The sequence below is a fragment of the Typopeltis vanoorti genome, chromosome 17 (assembly GCF_054136105.1).
Source record: "Typopeltis vanoorti isolate ZY-2024b chromosome 17, IOZ_Tvanoo_1.0, whole genome shotgun sequence".
Classification (NCBI taxonomy): Eukaryota; Metazoa; Arthropoda; class Arachnida; order Uropygi; family Thelyphonidae; genus Typopeltis; species Typopeltis vanoorti.
Genome location: NC_143565.1, coordinates 19,749,221 through 19,772,289, shown reverse-complemented (window position 1 = coordinate 19,772,289; position 23,069 = coordinate 19,749,221). Strand labels below are relative to the sequence as shown.

The 23,069-nt window shown below is 33.8% G+C and overlaps 1 protein-coding gene across 3 annotated transcripts in view; it reads right to left on the bottom strand.

Moving 5' to 3' along the window:
- LOC150097208 (lysosomal alpha-glucosidase-like) overlaps nucleotides 1-23,069 on the bottom strand; it is a 139,507-nt gene that overhangs the window by 42,906 nt on the left and 73,532 nt on the right. For 2 of the 3 annotated variants that reach the window (XM_090407491.1, XM_090407493.1), the window contains exons 9-11: nucleotides 21,904-22,106; nucleotides 13,946-14,079; nucleotides 6,724-6,875 (exon numbers count right to left, since the gene is read on the bottom strand). In XM_090407491.1, the coding sequence (XP_090263617.1) occupies nucleotides 6,724-6,875; nucleotides 13,946-14,079; nucleotides 21,904-22,106 (489 nt within the window). The remainder of the gene's footprint in view (nucleotides 1-6,723; nucleotides 6,876-13,945; nucleotides 14,080-21,903; nucleotides 22,107-23,069) is intronic. The other variant, XM_090407492.1, reaches the window with a different exon arrangement.

The following is a 23,069-nucleotide window of genomic DNA, read 5'->3' as shown; positions in this document are numbered from 1 at the left end:
GCACTCACAACTGACTCTGGTAACCCATTCCACTCATTCACAACTCCACAAACAAAAATCTAATCCTCATATTCCTACTAACCACACCTTTATTCAACTTCCAGGGATGACCTCTTGGTCTGGCCTTTCTAGCTAATTGTTATAACATTTCCCCTGCATTAATCCTATATAACCCTTTAAGCAACTTAAATGTTTCTATCATATCATCTCTTTTTCTCCTATCAGCCAATTTCTGCAATCCACACATCCTCAATCTATCCTCATAGGGAACATTCCACAAACCACTCACCGTCTTGGTCACTTGCCTCTGAATCTTTTCCACTGCTTTCTCAGCCCTAAGAAACCTAAGAGACCAGAACATTATTCATGTGATGTTTGCAATGTGAGGAAGAAAGTATTCTCCCTTATTAAGATTATATTAAGATTTAATAGAATGAAAACAGCACAATGAAAAATTGAAATATAATTAAATTTAATTCTTTCATTGCGTTGTTTTCATTATATTAAATCATAACATGATCTTATAAGGTTTCTTCATATCCTAGATAGAATTTGAATCCAAATCTTTCCATGTCAGCAGCATTATATCAAAGGTTTGATGTTGCACTGCTGCTCTCTTTGCACATGCAATTGGTTTCTGCCACATGCATCATCATCAAATTCCTGACATGTACCTTCAGGAAGTATACAAGATATTATGATAGTACTACATGAAAAAGTTATACAGCAAACTAACTTCCAATCAACAATTTTCCTCAAAATTGATTTGTTATCTGTCAAGACTCCAATATTATTATCTTTTCGCTATATTATTTAAGGAAATTACAACGTACTAGGATATACATTAAAATAAATTTTAATATATTTCTATATTTCGGCAACGTCACGTTGCCATTTTCAAGAACTTAAGTACAAGACACGTGTACGTAGGCACACGTGTCTTGTACTTAATCAAGACTGAAGTTTTGATGAAGTTTTGATGAATCATCACTGAAGTTTAGCAAAACTTCAAATTTCACAAAAACAATTTTTATTTATAGAGACTATGTATTATAAAAAATTAAAATTCATTATGGAGTAATAATATTAGACAGTGTTAAATGTATTACATTACTACAAATAGAGCATAATGCATCTAATTATATCTTAAATTTATTTTCTACATTTATGCAATCTAAAATTTAATTTTTGAAAGTAAGTTAATTATCAAAACATAATAAAGTAGATGCGTGCTTTATAACCTTCTCGTTTTACAACCAGTATAAATTCTATTATGACTGTATGATATGCTGGGCCACAGAAGGGAGGTGCAACCATGATATCTTTCTATGGAAGATTGCAAAGTGACTGAGATCACAGCATACAACAGAGAATAAAACTTTTAATTAGTGTGAATGATTTCTAATAATAACTAATAACTAATTTCTAAGAACATCGTTTCTTGTTTTTTTTCAGAGTCACAAAACATTGTTATACATTGCATAAAAAAAATCACTATGCACAGATCACTTCATGAGTGCATAGGGGAATTAGACAACCAAGAATTGTTGTAATAAGTGTTTGTAATTTGTCTCGCTCTTTATTCTGCATCAGTTTTATTTAAAATCACAGACATATACTGTACGTTTACAGTACAGTATATGTCTGTGCCCTCATAAATGTCTGGAAAGATGAAAAGTGAATTTGAGAATGCAAAATACAGTATGATACCTAATCCTATCCATAAGTTTACATTACAAAGACTTAGAAGATTTGAAAAAATTGACTCTGGTCTAAGAAATTTGGAAACTGATGATCAAAATTTTGAACAGAGCTCTAAAACTTCAGCCAGTCAGTAATGTGTTGTCATGTCACAGGAAAATTATCAAGTTCATGATGATTTTTATTTAAAGCTCTAAAACAGTAAATTCTGTAATATTTTTAACATTTTCACTTTTGCATAATTAAGTAAACATATAAAAAAGTACCTTTCCTTGATATCCTAATAGAAATCAAGCAAAAAGGAAATAGATTATCTTTTTCCATTTATAGAAAACTCACCAAGATTCATAAAGAACGCTGTGCATTTGATACTTTACATAAAATCCTATAAAAATAAACAAACTCAGCTTTAAGAGCGTAGGTCTTAGTCGGGTTCGTGATAAGTAAATACAATCAACACTTGAAAAACGATAATTTAATGAAGAAAACATTCATTTTTTACAATGTCAATGGACAACTTGGCAATGTTTTTCCTTGCCCAGCTTGTCAATGTTGGCATCAATGTTGGAAGTCGTTATGCACAGAGTATTCTCGAGATGTTGGTCCATAATCTGAGTTCTTGTCTTGGACTTCACATACTTCATTCTGGAGAAGAACTGCTCACATAAGTATGTGCTTCCTAACAAAGCACACATCTTCAAAGCATGCCGGCGAAGATTAGGGAATGCGTCCTCAGAAATGTAGTCTTTGTAAAATGTAAGCAAGGGCATATTGAATAATTTTTCTCTCAAAGAAGTTGTTTTGGAGTTCAAGCAGTTCCATTTGTACGGAGCATGGCATTTTGGCAGCACTGACACTGAATGGCACTGAAAATAAATCTAAAGAAGACTTTTGGTTATGAAAATCACCAAATCTCTCTTCGAACTCACTTTGCAGCATGGCTAATATTGAAGCGTATTCATCAAGAGACGAACAGTTGGACTTAGCGAGAAGCTGAAAATGAGTTAAGTCTTTTTTTGGAGTTGTGCCTCCCAAAGTTTGAGCTTGGCCACAAAAGCATTGATGTGATTAAACGGAGTGTGCACCAGTTGATCTTTGGATTGTAGCTGCGTATTTAGGTAATTCATATGCAACGAGATGTCAGTCACAAAGGCAAAGTCTGTCTCCATTTCAGATCATTAAATTCCACAATTGGATTCCCCTTGGTTTGCATGAACTGCTGTATTTTGCTCCTTAAGTCAAAGACTCTTTTAAGAACTTCCCTCTGCTCAACCAACGCACACCACTATAATAAACCACATCACTGTGATCCACTTCGCACTCTTGGGACAAAAACTCTTGAAATTAATGATGATTCAATCCTCTTGCCCTAATAATGTAGATGACAGTCACAATAACTTTCATGACATTCTCAAATCCAATAGTTTTTGCGCACAAATTCTCCTGGTGGATTAAACAGTGGTAATGGACGAAATCTTTTCCTTCTAGTTCCGGTTCTTTCTGTAGCAGCACAACAAACCCTTCATTCTTTCCCACCATAGCAGGGGGGCACCATCAGTTACCATACCCTCAAGGTTGGTTAAGCTAAGGTCAAAACGCTGGAGCGTTTCCTTGGCGGCTTCAAGAATAGCCTCAACAAGCGCTAGCAGTTCTTCTGTCACATTAAATTGTTGATCAATGCCATGGACAAAGATAGCCAGTTGTGCTGTATCCTTCACACCTGTGCTATCATCTAAAACAAGTGAATATGAGGTAAATTCGGACGACCGTTTTTTTTAAAGTTCCTTCAATGTCATTGGCAAGTTCTTCGACACGTCGTGCTACAGTTACCCCAGAAAAACTCGGTATTTTAAACACTTCCTTATTATTTGGGCACAGAATATCCCCAGCAGTGATAGATACTCTTTCACAAACTCTCTGTCCAAGAAGGCTCTTCATTTTTTAGCAATTTTTTCAGCTATTACATAACTTACTTTGACACATGCTTTGCTCTCTTCCCTCTGCCTTTTAAATGTACCCTGCTGGCATTTTAAAATCAATTTGGAGACGGTTCACTTTGTCCACACGAAGCCGCCCTTGAAGGTGATCAAAATTGGATGCAATGCATGCTTTGTCTCATAGTGTCGTTTTATATTGTATTCTTTTGATACTGACACTGACTCACGACAAATTAAATACACTGGCTTATCATCGATCAGCACAAAAAAGTACAAATTGGTCAACTTTTCATTAAAAACCCAACAAGAATCACTTGATTTACGCTTTTTACTCATAGATGCCATAGTGATGGAAGGTGAACCCAAAAAATGATCCAAAATCAACGTATAATAGTTATTATCCGCTGAATATGTCTCACACTAATGAAGAAAGTCTGGCAATATAAAACCACAATAGGCTATGGCTGACACGATAAACCTGCGTGCGCTTATACACGAATATCACACTGTTCACGACTGACTGAGGATGAGATCCTCTTGTAGTTATACAAAAATAATGAAGTATCAAGAACCTTCGAGATGTATCTGGAAGGCACTAGACAGCGCACTCGAACGAACTACTGCTGCTGCTTCAGCAATCTACTTGCAACATTAGTACTAGTACTTAATACCACTTGGTGCTGGTAGATAGATGGCTGAAGCAGCATGTCTATTTAATATTTATTTTTATAGGATTTTATGTAAAGTATCACATGCACAGTGTTCCTTGTGAATCTGGAAAGCATCTTACAATTCTAAATACTGCAGTATAGCTTAGTGGCCAGTGGGCTTCATTGAAATTATTTTTTATTTAATCACGATTTAATGTTAAGTAGTTATTTTTTTCAAAATGGCCAGCGGGAAATGGCCAGCATGGCAAAGAGCTCTGCAGGCCACAGGTGGCCAGTGGACCATGCATTGAAGATTCCTGTCCTAATGAATGATAATTATCAGATACTTCCCAATTCTATATTATATTGGCAGAAACTACACACATAATAGTATAAAAGTATCAGATACCAATATTATCAGTTGATAAATTGCCAGTTAGAGAAGATCCCTTACATTTTTGTAAAGAATGAGCAATGCACTATAACAATTTTCAAATCGACAGAATGGAAGATGGGCTACATTAAATAAGACAAGCAATATGATAAGCAATTCAGAGTGAGAAAAGGAAATGTAAAGGGAGTAAAGGACCTAACAAACAGAAATGTTTGGAATGCATTACGTTAAAACCCATTATTAATATTAATGCTCCACTCAGTGCAGTTAGTACTTAAGACTTTTTGGCATGCGTTACCGTACTACCTGAGGTATTGCCGTATGTGTATACTCACATCATATTCATATTCATATATATATATATATATATATATATATATATATATATATATATATATAATAATCATAATTACACAGAAAGTTTGAAATCTCTAGTATTTCTAATATCATACTAATATAGTATGATATTAGTCCTGTTGGTGGGCTATGAGCTAGATAATCTGGAAATTCGGTTCTAGAGACCAAAACATGGAACTTAATCCACTTCAGGCCTCCAATAAGCAATAATAATAATAATAATAAATAATTACAGAAGTCACTGCATAAATTGTAAACATCCCTTATGGGTATATATCAGGAGACTGAAGATGATGACTTTGTCGTCGTCTGGTAGCATCTTCTAGCAAGAGGGTTGCAGCAGATGAGCAGCCCTTCTCCACTTCTCTCTCTCTGTCTGTTGCCTCCATCATTCTTAAACCAGTCCATTCCACAATGTCATTGAACCACTCTCTAGTTGGTCTTCGACGTCTTCTCTTCCCCCTCAACTTTCCCTTGTAATATAGTTCTTGTCAGGTGTCCCAAAGAACCTCTCAGAAGATGTCCTGCAAATCTGGTCTTTCTTTGCATAATATTCTTGAGCAGTGTTCTTTCCATCCCAACTCTTCTTAAAACTTCTTGATTTGATATTCTCTCTGTGTAGCTAATATTTTCCATCTCTCTATAACATCACATTTCCAATGCATTAATTCTTTCCATATCTCTCTTTCTGAGTGTCCTTGACTCACTTCCATAACTTGCAATACTCCAAACTGTTGCTTTAACTATTCCAATTCTAACACCTATTTTAATATTTTTGTTTATTAAAATTCTCTTCATTTCCATAAATGACAATTTAGCTTTGCCTATTCTATTTCTAATGTCCGACTCTGAAGTTCCTTTCTCTGAGATCCAGCTACCTAAATATTGAAATCTTTCCTCCATATCTTATCTTTACATTATCTCCTATTTTTCTGCCCATTATCATTATCTTGGTCTTCTTTGTGTTAATCCTTAGTCCGTACTCTTTACAAGAGTTTTCAATTCTTTGAACAATTTGTTATAATCCATTTTCACTTTCTGCCATCACCACTACATCATCCGCATATCTTAAGTTATTAATGATTCTTCCGTTTATTTTTATTCCTTCTTCTACATCCTCAAGTGCCTCTCTAAGCATCTGTTCACTATAAAGGTTAAACAATAATGGTGATAATTTGCATCCTTGTCTAACTCCTCTCTCCACCAGGATTCTCCTGTTTCCTCTCTATTTACACATACTGACACTGTTTGTGACCAATATAATCTCTTTAAAATTTTCAAAAATTTTAAAGAGATTATTCTAGGTCATTTCTGTAGAATTTTAGAGAAAAATTCTACAGAAATGACTTTGCAAATTATTTACTATTATAATGTCTTTCTTATGTCTCGATTTTTAAATCAAGTAGGAAAGTAGTTTCGTATTAAGTGATGATAATCAGGTACTACCTAAAGATATCTACAAACATCCATGCAAAGCAGGATTCTACCATTTTTTCATGTTTTATTATTTTTTGCTCTTAACTTTCATAGTATGATTTATGGCATTCTACAGCATTAAAGAAATCTGTCAGTGATTGATCCTTAAAAGAACTTCAGGCTTTCGGTATCATGTTTAAAATTTAATATAAACAGTACAAATTAACAATAAATAAATACATAAAAATGAAAGAAAGAAAGAACATACAATTGTATCATAATCATTATGATTTCTAGAGAATGGATAGAAGGCTCCCATAGCAGACCATCTTGCACACAGCTCAACTGTTGTATTGTAATGAAATCCACAAATATCACTTCCAACAAGTGGGATTCCAAACATACTAAAGTTGATTATTGCTTAATAAAACAAAATTGAAAACTATTAGTAACATTACACTATGTTCAGCATAAGTAATCGCTTTAACCACACTTACAGAAAATTTAAAAAATATCATTGTTAAGAAAAGTACTCCTATTTTATTAATAAAAAAGGAAAAAGTTTATATTCATGAATATGAATAAAAACCTATTAACATTACATTTTTTTTTTTACGATAAATATGATTTAAGAATTTAGTATTACAAAGAAATAGAGGCAACTGTTCAAATGTGAATACTACATATGGATTAAAAAAAACATCACTGAATACTAAAACGATATATGTTATGGAGTAAACACATTTATTAACAAAGAAATACGTGTTTACACATATGTACATCCACAATTATTGGTGGAATCTTGGTTGAATAAAGCATTAACGATGGTAGATTACATGCTCGAAATGGGCACCTTGTCTTTCAAGACAGGTTTCATAGCACATACAAAGGTTCTCTGTCATCTTGTAGAACAAGGTTGGGACAACTGATGAACATATCGTGTAATTTTATCCCTTAATTCATCAAAGTTTGAAGTCAGGTCATGGTGAAATATTCTTCAACATACCCCAAACAAAGGTATCAAGTGATGTGGGATCAGGAGAATATGAAGGGTATGGGAATTCTGAACCTTGAAATGAGCCTCCTGGGAAGTGTTGTGATAAATGGGCTCTAGAACCATGTGATGTGTGATGGGTTGCTCTGTCTCGTTGGAATACCAGTGCATGGCATGGAATGTTTTTGCATGACACACCCTATGCAAATCCTGGGTGAACAGAACCAACACATTCTCGATGTAGCATTTGCTATTCAAGGTCACAGTTACACCATCCTCTTCAATGAAGTAGGGATCAATTATGCCATGGCCAAAAACTGCGCACCACGAGGTGACCTCGCTGTGAAGAGGTTTCTCTTGGACAAATTCAGGTCTTGAGAAACCAAGAAAAACCTGCAGGTTCATCTGTTTACATGACCACTTAGATGGAAATGCGCCCTGTCTGAGAACCAGACATTATGAAGGAAGGATGGATCTTCATAGACATAGGCCAGCATGTGTGCACAATATTCCCACCGTGCAGTGTAATCCATTGCTGTTACAACTGACCCACCTGAATGAAGTACAAAAAGGCACTCAGCTCCTTAAGGATCCTCTGTAGTGACCGCATCAGAATCCCAAGTTTTAGCACTATTTGGCATTGACTGTGTTTGGGGGGATTGTAACACTTGCTCTAGCACAAGCTGTGATTCTCATTTGTGTTAATAGTTCATGGTCTCCCTGAATGCCCTCTACATTGCAGCAGAACACTCCAGGTACATCAGAATTTCTTGATTAAGGCAACAATGCTTGGGGAACGCTTACGGAAATGATGAACAAACTGCTCACAAACATGTCATAGGCTTGGACCATTTGCTCTACCAACTCCATATGAATGAAAATAATAATTCTCAACAATAAACGTCTTTTCTTCCAACATCAACACCACTGCTACAACTAAATGTAATGGCATAGACTCTACATGCGCTCTTCTATTAATGTGAATGTAGTCAAATGGCATATCTCAGAACATGTGTACAGAAGAGGATGTCGAAGTTCAGTACTTTTTTTTTTTTTTTTTTGCACCATACTATATACCAAAAACTATTTGATTAAAGTTTATATAGCTAAACATTTCTGAAAATTTTGCAAATGTTCATGCAGCTCTTTCTTTAAAGATATTTTATTTGGCAAATAAAATATTAGTCACAACCAATACTAAAGAATAACAAATCTACAAAAGGTTAGGAATTGTTAGAGATGCGGAATATGGAATTATTGATTGCTTTATATTCATGTATTCATATTCATTGTATTCATATTCATATTCATGAATATGAATACAAACCAATAAACATTAACTTTGTAAAGATAAATATTATTTAAGAATTTATATTACAAATAAATTTTATGCTGTGTTACATTTTTTTTTTATATATCTGACCCCACATGAAAAGTTTCAAGATCGACAGCGTATTAGTGCTGTGTGTGTGCATGCAAGACGGTAAGAAGAAAGGGGGAATCTGTTGACATTTTATTGAACAGCTGAGAGTTGTATTCCTTGGGAAAATCAGAGGGAGGGAGGGAGACTGTTCAAAAAATGGAATGAAAGATGAGGCAGAGAAATTGGTTCAGTGAGTTTAGAGCTGGACTGTAAATAGGTGTTGGTTAGTAGGATCTTGCTCTTGTGATTTTGGAGGAAAGTGGGGAATGATAGTGGTGAATTCAGCAGAGTACTGTCCATGAAAATATCTGTAGAACAGATACTTTCGTGGACAGCGTTTCTGGCATAATGCATAAATATTCAGTTTCCAGCATAAGGCAGAAACCGAACATGTATGAGAAACCAATCATTAAGTAACTGGATTGCTCTCTTCTAGATAGCACTGAGCAATCTTAGAGAGGATTTTGGTCATCATCCCAAGTGTGAGCAATATTCCATGGTTGGGCAGATTTGGGATTTTTATAGAGTTAGCAGCTTTAAAGGTGTGAAGTAATGTCTCAAGCAGAAAAATACACTGAGTTTTTTGGTGGCTGCTGAAGCTATGGATGCAGGTCAGATATTCCTTCTTGAACTGGCCTACACTTCTAACCATTTCTAGTACAAACACATCTCACTCATGGCTTTCTTGTCTGATCTCTCACAAGAAAGATCTCTTGAGAAAGAAAGCTTGAGAATCAGATAGGACTGAGATTTGTGGCATTGAAGTCAAGGTTGTCCTTACCTCATGTACCGAGCATGGAAATAATGAGATCACAACTGTAATGACAAAAAGAGATAATGATTTTAATTTGTGTTAATAGTTCATTCATATTTTATGCATATTCCCATATAACTGCTCACTTTTATAATGAACATACCACCCGAATATACTGTAAGAATTTTGCAAACATTCTTAATTGCTTGGATAGTTCTTGGAATAGACAAACAATGAAAGGAGTGACTTAGCTTTTATGACCACCTGCATCAGATCATGGACCAGTTTATAATCTAATCTTGTCCTTTGGGACCATCCCCCTCACTACCTGCCTCTCCAGTGTCTAGCCTCTGGCCCTCCTCCCTCACTTTACCCAAACACTGTCACAACTGTAAAATCAGTTAAAAATGAACCCGTCCACTGGAAGCATTTCTACTAAAAGAAAGTGTCTATTGATTTGCAAAATAATCTAAATTATTCATGAGTTAGAACGTGATGCAAAAATGTTAAAGTGTGTAAAAAGTTTCTTTGTCCTCTTCAATAGTATTGATGTTGTAGAAGAATAAAGATGGTTGCATATCGGCACAAGAAAACAACATAACCAAGACAAAAAATTTAGAAAGTGCAAGCTTATAAGCATTGATGAAGCACTGCTTGTATGGTTCACTATGCAAAGAAATGCAGTATTTTCAAAACATTCTCCTAACCTTTAAGGCTCTAGTTGAAAAACTGCAAAACAATTTGGATGCAAAGATTTTGTTTGTAAACAACAGTTGGATGCATAACTGAAATCGTGTTTAATATTAAGTACATTGTAGTTTATACAAGCATGTTCGTACAAATAATATCTAGGTATGTAATTTTTTTTTTCTTCTCAAATACTTGTTTGTTTTTTAATCTATTTTTCGTTGAGTTAGGAATTAAAAAAAAAAAGGATGTAAATTTAACTTGTCACTGATATAACGAATAATGGTTATAATGAGGAAATTTTGTTGGTTCTGTGGTGCACATTATAAACAAGGTTTACTGTAGTTAGAAGATTGGAGTTCAGGACCAATATTCCCTCAAATTTTTACTGGCCTATGTGTGCATAAAAAACATTTATGCACGAGTTTCCAGTCTCAAATTAACATGTGTGGTCACCTGTGCTCAAAATAGCAAAAGTCACAAGCCAAAAAACTCTTAATTTGACATGTCTAAAATGGGTGACAGCAATCTTTGTTACCAAGTTTTGCATGTTCGAATTTCTTTGAAACCTTTGACTTGTCTTCTTACATATTCTAAAAGAAAAAGAACAAATTATTACAATTTGATGAAACTTCAGTTGCTTTAATATCATTTTTGTTCTAAGTGTTTATAAAGTCTTTTCAGCTCCCCACCCCTTCATAATAATGTGTTATCCAAGCCATGTCACCTATGATTCATAGCATGCAAATTACCACTATTGTAATATCACGCATGCACAATTCTGTGACTGAAGGATAGAAGTACTAACCAAGATCGTAAGAAGAGGAAGGGAATGGGAGAGGAAGGAATATTTATTTGGAAGTATTTAGGTCTTCAGAAATGAGAAGACATGAGGATTTCAATGGAATAAAAGATAACTTGTCATTCAAAACTCATCAGCCAATAAGACAATGGAGGTCAGGTATCAGCAAGAAAAGGAAGTGACTCATCATATTAGATACTTGTCGGTTGTTGAGACTGAGAAGATATGAAAAACAGTCTTAAGAAAAACATCCTTGAAATAACAGGAAACATAGCTTACAATAAATTAGTCTTCCATAGGATTGCTTATGTCCAAATTGATACTCTAACTAAAAAGAGATTTCCTCTGTTTACACTATTGTGGTTTGATAAAACTCTTAATGTACTTGTGTGTTAAAGTATGTTAAGTAATGTTAACTGGATGAGTAACAGGGGCGAATGCTGGTCTTGAAATTCACGCTTGCTTGTTATCATTCAGGAAATGAGAGGTGTGATTGAAGTCTTATTAGCAGAATAATGAATTACTGACCATTTAAAACTATGTACAGGTAACCCTCGTATAACGCGGATGTTAGGTTCCTTAGAAATGCCGTATTATATAAATCGTGTTATGCGAGTATCAGATCACATAGAAAAAGTAGGGTTATGTTCCAAAATCGTTTTTTTTTTTTTTTTTTAATTATATAAACAACAATGACATATCCAACAAAAAATGTATTTTTATTTAATTCAGGAAATTCATGTAAGTTAAGAAAACATATAAACTATGAAATAAATACATAGTATAAAAGTATAAAAATTACAAATTGTACTTAAACTTCATTGCACATAATGCATAAATGTTTTAGTCAAAATAAAATAGTGCATATTTTAATCTTTCATAGCACGAGGATTTGAGGATTGGTTAATAAACACTGGTTTTGTCATGTAATCACCTGATGCATTACAACAAAACAGTAGAGTAATTCTATCTTTGCAAACTTTGAATGCAGGAGCTGGTCTTTCATTTTTCGAAATATAGGTGCATTTTGCACTTTTTTTCCAATAACCCGGATTCATCTGTCAATAACCCGGATTATTCTGTCACATTATTGAACACCTGGTCTGCACTATAAATGTTTATAAACTTTGTGAGTTTTTTTGTTTAATAAGATTTCCATCCATAGGAATTTTCTATTGAGGTGCAATCTTCTATCGAAATCATTAGGGATTTCTCCATTTTTCCATTAGAATATAGTGTACACGAGCAACGCGCTTTGCACTTATCATTGCCCCAGCAATAAACACTTTCTCGGATTTTATGTCCAATTTGTTTGATTGTTCGAATTGTTGATTCATTTAAATTCAAAGTCCCTGCAAAAACTCCTGGTTTTTCTCCATTTTTTAACCGGATCCAAGATTTTGAATATTTTTCTTCGAGAGAAATTAATTTTGTTTTCAGTGTTGGTTTGTCCCTTTCGTTGCAGTTTGTGGCCATTACTATAAAAATTATTTTTTACACAAAAAAGCAAGCATTATGTATTGTATGTAACTCACCAGAAAATAAAGTGCTCAGCTTGAGATGAACACCCTTATGATTTTAATACACTTTCCTGGCAGAAATGTGGACAATTTTCAACAATAAATGTTTTATATGGTAAACAACTGAGGTACATGCGTGCTAAAGGGTATTTCCCCTAATATAAATTCGCTACTTATAATTACATACGAGACACAGGCAGACACAAATTTAACGAAGATAAAATTTGATTTTTAAGTAGCACAGTGAAAAACATATGAAAAGATAAAGGTTACTACAATTTTAGACCGCGTTATACGAGGGTTACATGTATTTAGAAATTTATGTACATTTAATCACACAAATACAACATTTATTTTACAAATGATATTCTATCTTTTTCAATTTAGCTACTTGAATACATTCTTCTTTATGAACAGGTCAATAACATCATCAGAAAAAGTTGGTTGTAGCTTAATTTTCCCAAGCAACACGCACACTTGTAAAGGCTGGCTGAAGCTACTTTGACTGCATATGGTCCATGTTTAAGCAACAGGGTGAGATGACATGGAGCGGAAATGACTATGCACACGCATGAAATTACAGTGCTGAAGCGAGGTCCTGGATGCTCCCACAACCGAGCAAGCCAAGGTAGCTTAACTAGCATCGGTCTTCGATACACAACGCAAAACTCAATTATTAGGCGCAAGCTTAAAACGTCTTCTGTCTACAAAAATAAAAGCCAAAATGGAATGCTTATAAATGCATGCATTTATTAACAAATAAATATTACTTCTTTCTCAATTAATGAGCTTGCACAGCAAGCATGGAGAATTCGCCACTGATGGGTAATGTTGTGAACTTAATTCTGAGTTAAGGACTTTAGGCTAAGAAGTTAATGTTCGATGTCTAAAACTACAGGTAAAATTTGTATACCACTTAAAATTTAAATGAGCAACTTGGTTAATTTAATGTGCTTGCATGAGCAAAACGTGTTTAATGCCAAATGAGCTGATCTACTCTGTCATGTATCAATTAATGTTATTTTGTTCACATTAAACTATTATTAACTCAGTGTCATACCACTCAGAATCAGTTTCCATACCATTCTAATATTTATAACATTGAATATTGGAATGTATAAAAAGACCATGAAAAAAAATCACCTGTAATACACATAACATGCCAACAACCTGATAACAGCATGCTGCCAGCTTTGAGTAATTTGTCAGACTGCTTTTATTTATATTTTTGAATAACTAAACAGATTATATTGACTGAGCTGCAAATGTTTTGTTACTAATCCAAACTGCCTCAAACAATAATTGCTTACATGTAATACTCCATTTCATATCATCCCAGGTAGAAAAAATATCTCCATTCCAATGTCCACTATATTGACCTATACCTGGGAATGTAGATCTGGAAATAATGAAAGGACGTTTCATCCGGATACTAGATAAAGCACTACAAGATAAAATCAACACTGAAAATTATTTTCCAACTGATATAACAAATAATTATAGAAAAAAAACTATCTATGAAACTGATATTCTGTCACATTATTATTTATGTGACTAATTTTTAGTTTATATGATTTTCTAATAAGCAATCAATTACTGACATGTTAACTCTACAGTTTTCTTAGTTAACTAAGGATAATACAGATATGGATAAAAGCAACAACTGTTTTAAGAATAATGGCAAAATCATGACCACATTATCATTTATTTTAAATATTCAATTACTTTCACTGATCTAGTGATCAGCTTATTTAAGGATCATTAACAAAATTAAGTTATTATAAACACAAGTGCTTAGCTGCAGACATCAGCTAACACAAGCATGGAAAATACACATTATTGATCTGGCAGGCATAATGTGCTTTGGATCCTATATCCTTTAAGCTGAAGCTCAGCTTTTTATCAAAATTGATCATATGTAAGATGATGCACCCTTCAGTTTGTATAATCTCTGGCTTCTTTAATTTTTGAGCATTGCCTCAATAAGATATGCATTATCAATAGAGGTATGTTGACGTCTTATCTTCCCATCCCACAAAAGAAAAGTAAAATGCTATTTGGACTGACATAAAAATGCCATACATATCCTACAGAAGAACAATATGCACTCCAACTCAATGCAACAAAAAACCAAAGCATTCTTCTCAACTACAAGTGCACATGTGGTTAACCTCAATAATTTCAGCTTCAAGACTAGGTACACAATGCAATTATGTGTACAGATTAATGAAGACAGCACTAAATCTGAAATGAGTAGGCATTAACTAATGTCTGCAATTAATACTGGGATTCTCAGTCCATGCCAGATATTATGTTTTATATTCATTTATGGTTGTCTGTAAATGTCTTTAGGTGGTAGATAAATTTCACTGCTCAGTGTGAAATCATTCTGCTTATTGAAGGCCTAAAGTGGCTTGATAAGGTTCTGTGTTTGGGTTCTTTGAGAAAGGTTTTTTTGATTGTCTAATTCACAGGCCAGCCTAGGTATTAATGTACGATAAGGTGTACAACCTTTTTCTTGCAGATAGGATTTACATTAAAAAAAAAATTAAATAATGATTTAACTTTCTGATTGCATATAAACTACACTAATTTTTTTTAATTTTTTTAGTCCTTTTATATATGTAGCAGCAGCAACTTGAAGATTTTTCCTTTAAAGAGTTCAATGTGACGAATCTTTGTTGTTTTTTTAAATGGTGAAACAAACACAAAAAAGGTCAATGAACTGAATGTACATGGTAGTATTGCAGATAAGATGAGAATTGAACAGAATTCGTTTGGAATTAATGCCAAGATAGTAAATTTAGGCCTGATATATATATATATATATGTCTGTCAGTTGTGTCTTGTGAGGTGAGATTGCTTGTTCTGTAGGAGGAAGAAAAAATTATCTATTCATCTATCATCTGAAAACTGTAACTTAGTCTTATTTGAAAAGGCTCAGATAACTTGATAATGTTTAAACTGATGAAATTTACACAGCTGCTTTATTTTTTGGAAAAAAATTTCAGTCAAATTCCTTGGCTACCTTCCTTCAGTGAAGGATGATTACCAGTAAGTAGAATAAAAAAAAAAAAAAAAAAAACTACATGCAATACTTAACATTACTTCCCAAAATGGGAAGAGTTTAAGATGGTCTTCAGACTTCGTGTGCAGAGTTTAACAGCATCTTTAATTAATTTAGTGTTTTTTTTCTTTCTGTTGTTGACATCAACTGAACACGCTGAGGCTGAAAATCCTACAATACATTAGTGCTATGTGAGAGCAAACAGTTAAAAAAAAAAAAAAAAAAAAAAAAAAAAAGAGAGAAGGAACTTGCTTACATGTTTCTTTCTAGATGTCATGCTCTTTGGAGGGAAAAAAAATGTGAGGAAGACTTTTTTCCAAAGAACAAAGGCATATGAAATAAAAAAGTATAATGAAGTTGATTTGGTAATAGATATGAAGCTGTACAGTGAATGAATATTCACAAACAGATGTCTAAAAGTAGATTTATGGGTAGAATTATTCAGCAAATAAAAAAAAAAAAGTAACTTTTAATTGAAAATGGCTTTTATGTGAGAATTTAGTTTTTGACAATGAATCCCGTGACTAGAAACAGTTGCATACTGGATAACAATGATTTGTCAGGCTCTCTTTGTGTTCTACATCTTAATGTTCTTTTAAGTGGAACAATTGCTAACCTTGTCTGACCATTGTGAGATACATCATGAACAAGGCACTTAGATACCTACATGGGACAGCAAATCAAAAGAATCACTACAAGAAAGTAAGAAGAAAGGAAATTACTTGGCTAAATTTTCTGATAAAAGTTGCACATATAGAATGAAGATCTTACAAATCTTCTTGAGATGGAGAATGAAGACCATAGTCATTTACTGTCTTTTCTCCAACAGATAGTTACAACCTTTATATATAAAAGTTCAGTGCAGCTTCTTTATTAGTGTATAATTTTCCATTCATCCTCAATCTTTCAGAGTATGTTAATAATCATAATAATAACATTCTTACTATTATTATCATTATGTGACATCACCAAGGACTCATCGAGGGAGGGCACTCTACAACTTTCCGTCTCCACCACTTAATCCACCAACTACACAGAATGCCCACCACCATCCCCACTAATATTTTTTGTCTGTAAATTGTGCATTCACAACTATTCATGCTACAATGGTATATGAATCCATGGCCTGTTGAGAAGAGAGAAGATACTATTCAGTTAGTCAACTAGGATGGTGAGCTTAGAAATTAATGAGCAGAAGTTCTTGTTCTGAAAATGTATCTATGAAACACGAGGCAACCCTGACAAACCAGTGTTTCAATAGCATCTAATTCTTGAAAAGTATAATGAATGCAATACAGTATTTGACTAATAATTTGTGCATAAAAAATTTTGTGGAAAGATGGTTTCAAAATTATATTACCAAAGGAAAGAATTTTTGGCAAAAAAGGTTATTCTAAAACATTTTCCATAGCAAGCATAACCTGCCTGATAATATATAGTGACTACTGCTACTATTTTTGATTCCTAAAATTTATTTATTACCAAATGGATCACATTTTCACTCCACAAGAGATAACAAAAAAACAATAATCCTGGACAGCAGTTATTATTTCTATGGTTGTTTTAAATGCATGAATTTATGCAGTTGCAGAAAGAAACTAATGCATTCACTATACTTAAAGGTAACTTTTCTCCTTAGAGATATTTATTAGGACAGTCTTAATTTATTGCTGAACTTCACATCCTAAGAAAGTTTATAGGTTAAGCTTATTTTAAACAGAAAGACATAAAGGTAATAAAAGATTTCTTTTTCTGAGATTTAATTATTCAGGAATATGCCAAGACAACTAAAGCCACGAGAAAGGCATAGTGTGTCTATTAACTACATGTAATGACAAAAAAAGTCGTTATAAATGTTTCTTGTATGTCAAGACCAGTGCTATGGAGACAAATCTTTTTATGAAACACAGACAATGCACTGAGATTTACCATCACTAACAATATTATATATATTCCATTTGAGAATTAGCAGATAAACAAAAAAATTTAAGAAACTGGTGGAGAAATTTGCTGTGTAATTAAAAGATTGTAATTAAAAGGTACAAACTATGAGATCTTTCTGAGCAATAAATACAAAATAAATACAATATATTCAGGCAATGACAATCAACACTAAATACAAGGCTAATCTTCTTGAATGGCAGGCAGTCTCAAGTACAGTGGAATGGGCAAATATGAGAATGGGAAACTGGACAATGAGACTTATTTGTGCTTATGGTCCCACAGAAGGTTCTACTAAGGTAGAAGTGGAGGAATTTTTTTGAGGCTTTAGAGAAAGCAACTGACACAATTAAAAAGGAAAAGTTGGTCTTTGTTGGGTATCTAAATAGCAGAGTAGGAAATGATTGTCAGACGTACAAAAATATTTTGGGAAAATTCGGAGAAAAGAGCAAAGCTAATCATGGCCAAGACCTGTTGGATTTCTGCTCATGAGATGGACGGTTATTACTAACACAATGTTCCAACATAAAACAAATTCACATGGAGAGAAGAGGCAAGGAATAAGAAAATCTCATTGACTATGTTATTGCTGATAGTGATGTTTTCCCACTGGTGCAGGACACCAGAGTGTACAGAGGATTTGAAATTAGAAGTGATCACCATTTAGTCTTGAGCAGGATAAAATTGAATTTCATATTGAAAAGAAGAACATGTAAGGAAGCTTTAAAGTGAATAAAAGTTGAGCAGCTCTCAGATGTGAACTGTAGACTAAAATACACAAAGATTATTGAAGAAAAAATGAAAGAGTTTGAGAACAGGAACCAAACCTTGGAGATTCAATGGCAAGCCCTGAAGAAAACATGATTGATTCACCAAAGAGAGGCATATGGTGAAGTTATCTGCAAGGATAGAAAAATCAAAACTCCATGGTGGACACAGGAAGTTAAGAGACAGTGAAGGAAAAGAAGAAAGCATATCAAAAGTTCCTGGCAAATAAGTTAGCATCTGCTCTTAGAAAATACAGAGACAAATGTAAGAAAGCCAAACACAGTGTAAAACTGACTAAACAAAAGTCATGGAAGGACTTTGGTAAGAACATAAGAAAATAAATATCAAGAAGGTGGCAAAATAGTCTAGAGGTTGTTGAAGACGCTTAGGAATGGAGGAAAGAGTGCTGTAAAAGGAATTAGAGATGATAAAGACATGAAAAAAGGAGAAAAAGATATCCTTGAAGTACAGAGTAATTAATTTGAAAAATTGATAAATGAAACAAGCAGTGATGACAGCACAGTGATAAAAAATACTGACCAGGCATGCAATCAGGAATACATATCATACTTAAAGTAGAAAAAGCCATCAAAGGCTTGAAATGTGGAAAGGCAGCAGGAGTAGATGATATATTCAACCAGAAGTGCTGAAGTATGGTGGTATAAGAGTCTTACAGTGGCTGCACTGCATAGTTCAGAAAGCCTGGATAGAGGGACGAATTCCCGATGATTGGAGTAGAGCTCTCATAGTACCCATATATAAAAAGGGAAATAAAACAATGTGAGAATTACAGAGATATTTCATTACTGAGTGTTCCTGGTAAGATATATGCAAGTATACATTAGAAACAGTTGAGAAGAATTGTGGAAGAGAAGCTTGATGAAGAACAAGCTGATTTCGGGCCAAACAGAGGCTGTTAGATCAGATTTTCACTTTACAACAAATAGTGAAGAAATCATGGGAATATAACAAAGATCTGTATTTAAGTTTTGTCGATCTGGAAAAGTCATATGACAAGTTGCCAAGAGAGAAGTTATTCAAAACACTACATTATATGGTGTTAATGGGACATTATATCAAGCAATACTTAGTCTTTATTTAAGCTGTAAGTCAGCAGTTAAAATTGAAGGACGTATAAGCAAGTGCTTTAATGCTAAATCTAGTGTCAGACAAGGATGTACATTATCTCCCTGTGTGGATCACATTATAAAGTAAAGTGAAGTGGTATTAAATCTGATTTCAAAATTGGAGATTTTAATCTCAGCTCTTTGTCTTATGCAGATGATGTTATACTTCTAAATAAATCTGCTACAAGTCTGCAAGATTTCCTGACTAAATTGAATAACTGTTGTAATAGATATGGCATGAAGGTCAGCATTAAAAAGACAAAGCCAATGAAATTAGGCAGAAACATTGAAATTATCAACTGCTTTGTGAATGGAGAACATATAGAACAAGCAAAACATTTCAGCTACTTGGTACGATTTTTAGTGAAGATGGTAAATTAAATATGGAAATAGACAACAGAATCAACAAAGCGGTATGGTAGGAAGTCAACTGAATAAATTCATGTGGTATAAGAGAGAAATTAGCCAAAACACTAAATTAGCTGTATACAAGATAGTGTTCAAACCAATTTTAACTTATGGATCTGAGATCTGGGTCAGAAGTAAAACATTTGACCAAAGACTAGAGACTGCAGATATGAGAGTCCTGAGAAAGATTAGAGGCATGAACAGATGGCATCAATGGCAGTATCATATTAAAAATGAGGATATTAGGAAAGAACTTGATATTGTCAGCATCCAGGAATGCATTAGTAGAGCTAATCTCAGATAGTGTGGTCACTTAAACAGAATGGGAGAGGAAAGATTAGCAAAACAAGTGTTCTCTGCCAGGTTGGTAGGAAAAAGACCCAAAGGAAGACCAAGATATAGGTGGATTGATACAGTAAAAAGTACCTTAGAAAACAGAAATAAAAGATCAGATAATACTGGAGTCTTGAAAGGCAACAGACTGATTTGGAGGAAAATTGTAGATAGGAAGTTAGTAATGATGTAAATTTTTCATGCAGTACTATCATATCCTGTACACCCCCTTGAAGGTATATATCAGGAATTTGATAATGATTATTATTAAAAGATTGCCAAACCCTTACATACCTCTGCAGCAATAAGAAAATATTTTTGATATTTCCCACAAGTTGGAGTAAATATATTGCAATTTTAAATGCCCTCACCCATAACCAATCAGTTTAGTTCTGCAAGTGAAAAGAAAAAAATTTTTCAATTGCATACATATTCAACATATGAAATTAAACTGTGTTAATAATTAATCTGAATACCAGTTCAAAGATCCTGCTGTACATGGTAAGACAGGATTTGGCAAAATTCAGTCAAAGAAACAAATATACAAATGAGTACATTTAGTTCAGTTGTATTATTACGTAAGTCTAGTTGCTAGCCTCGCTGGTCAAGAAATTAGTGCATCCACTCTCCAACCAAGAGGCTGCAGTTTCAAATCCTGCCATGGGCATGGATTTTTGAAATTGTTTTTAGGTGGGAAATGAAATTCACTGCCTGGTGTGAGATCACCACCCAGCTTATTGGAGGCCTGAAGTGGCTAAAAAAGTTCCATGTTTGGTCTGTAACAGTAAAGTTTCTTAATTATGTAAAAAATAAAATAAAATAAAAAAATACCAAATAAATAAAAACAGAAAAAAAATTCTTGCCCACAGTACTAATGCTATAGGTTTAAACCCTTTCCTGGGTAGGAATTTTAAAAAATTAAAAAAATAATAATAAAATAAAATAAATAGATCTAATTTGATTCATAATAAGTTTTACTTTTTTCATGGCTTAGAGAAAATCAAAATTCAAAATTTATAAATTATAACAATTGAGTACAGTTTTTTCTTACATTATACAAAAACGTTTTTTATTATTACTATTTGACACCTCCAGGGAGTCCAATGACTCATTGAGGGAGGGCACCTACTCTACAACTGTCCATCTCCACCACTCAATCCACCAACTGACTGCAACTACACCACGCCATCTACTACCGACCACCACTAGTACTTCCACAGACAATCACAAACATCCATGCCCACAGTGGGATTCGAACTCATAGCCTTTTGGCTGGAGAGCTGATATGCTAACCACTCGGCGAATTTAATTTCATTAAATTTAATAAAATAAAATCTGAATTCAGATGATTATTATGATAAAAATATAGAGAGCTCCATAAAACGCTTTGTAATTCATGATAAACTTTTGTTTCTTTATGTTTTTAATGCAGTGTATCTATACTGGTATGCAAGTACCATATTAAGAAATTACCATTTAGTGCAATAATAAATGTTCAAATTAGAGTTAAGTGAAGTGTGAAATGCTTAAACGTTTGCATTTTAAAATGATCAGAGAATAAACTACAGTATAATATTTAAAAAGGAAATAAATGTTAGTATCATTATCAATAGTCAATACTCACATACTGGTAGCTATAGCTTCTGTGATTCCATACAAATTGTGAACATTATAATGGACTGAAATATGCTGGTTTGCAGTCATACAAAGAGTACTGGCATAAAGTGGATCCCCATTTCCTGGAACATATAGAGGATGTTCTAGGGTGGAATTTGAGGGGCATCCATCTATAGTTCCATTATAAAAGTTTTCTGGTTCATTCATATCCTATAAAAAATACAATTAAAGAGAAACACATATTTTATAAAAGTTAAATTCAACATCTTATGTGATGGAAACCAGCATGTTTTTTAGTTAAAATAAAAGTAATAAAAATTGCTGAAGAAATATTGTGATAAAAACTACAGTTATAAGACGAGGAAAATCAATAACTTTCTAAACAACTGATTTTCTGAATAATGAGGTGTGACAATTTAATTCCTGGAATGCACCTGTAACCTACATTCGGAACTATGCATTAGTGGTTACTGTTGCCTTCGAAGTAGTCCTCTTGTGCATTTATACACTGGTTTAGATGGTGTTCCCATTTTTGGAAACAACCCTGGAATTCTTTTTCTGGAATACTCTTGAGTTCCTTTATCACATTATGCTGGATATCAGCGATGTCAAAAAATCTTCACACTTTTAAGCACAGTCTTTAATTTGGAAGCCAGAAATCACAGGGAGTTAAGTCAGGTGAATAAGCAGGAAGACCTAATTCAGTAATCGATTTTTTTGGCCTGATACTCTCTCACAATGAGTGAGAGAGTATCAAGGCCACAATTCAGGTCTTTTTCTCCAAAAAAGAATCTCGTAATCTTTTCAGCACCTCTAAATAGCATTGTTGGTTGACCGTTTATCCCTGTTCGACAAATTCATAGTGCACTATTCCCTTGTGATCAAAGACACCCACCCACCCACCCACCCACACACACCACCAGCATGGTCTTGAACTGCAAACGTGACATGCATGCTTTTTTTCAGACATGGCAAACTCGGGGTTTTCTACTGCATGCTCTGGCGTTTTGTTTCGGGATCATACTGGAAGCACCAGGTTTTGTCACTCGTAATTACTGTTGGAAACGTGCTTATTTCAGAAAAATCCGTTGCAACTTGAAGCTGCTGCTGCTTCTGTTTTGTCCATCAAGATCCGAGGCACAAACTTCGCAGAAATCTTTTGCATACCCAATT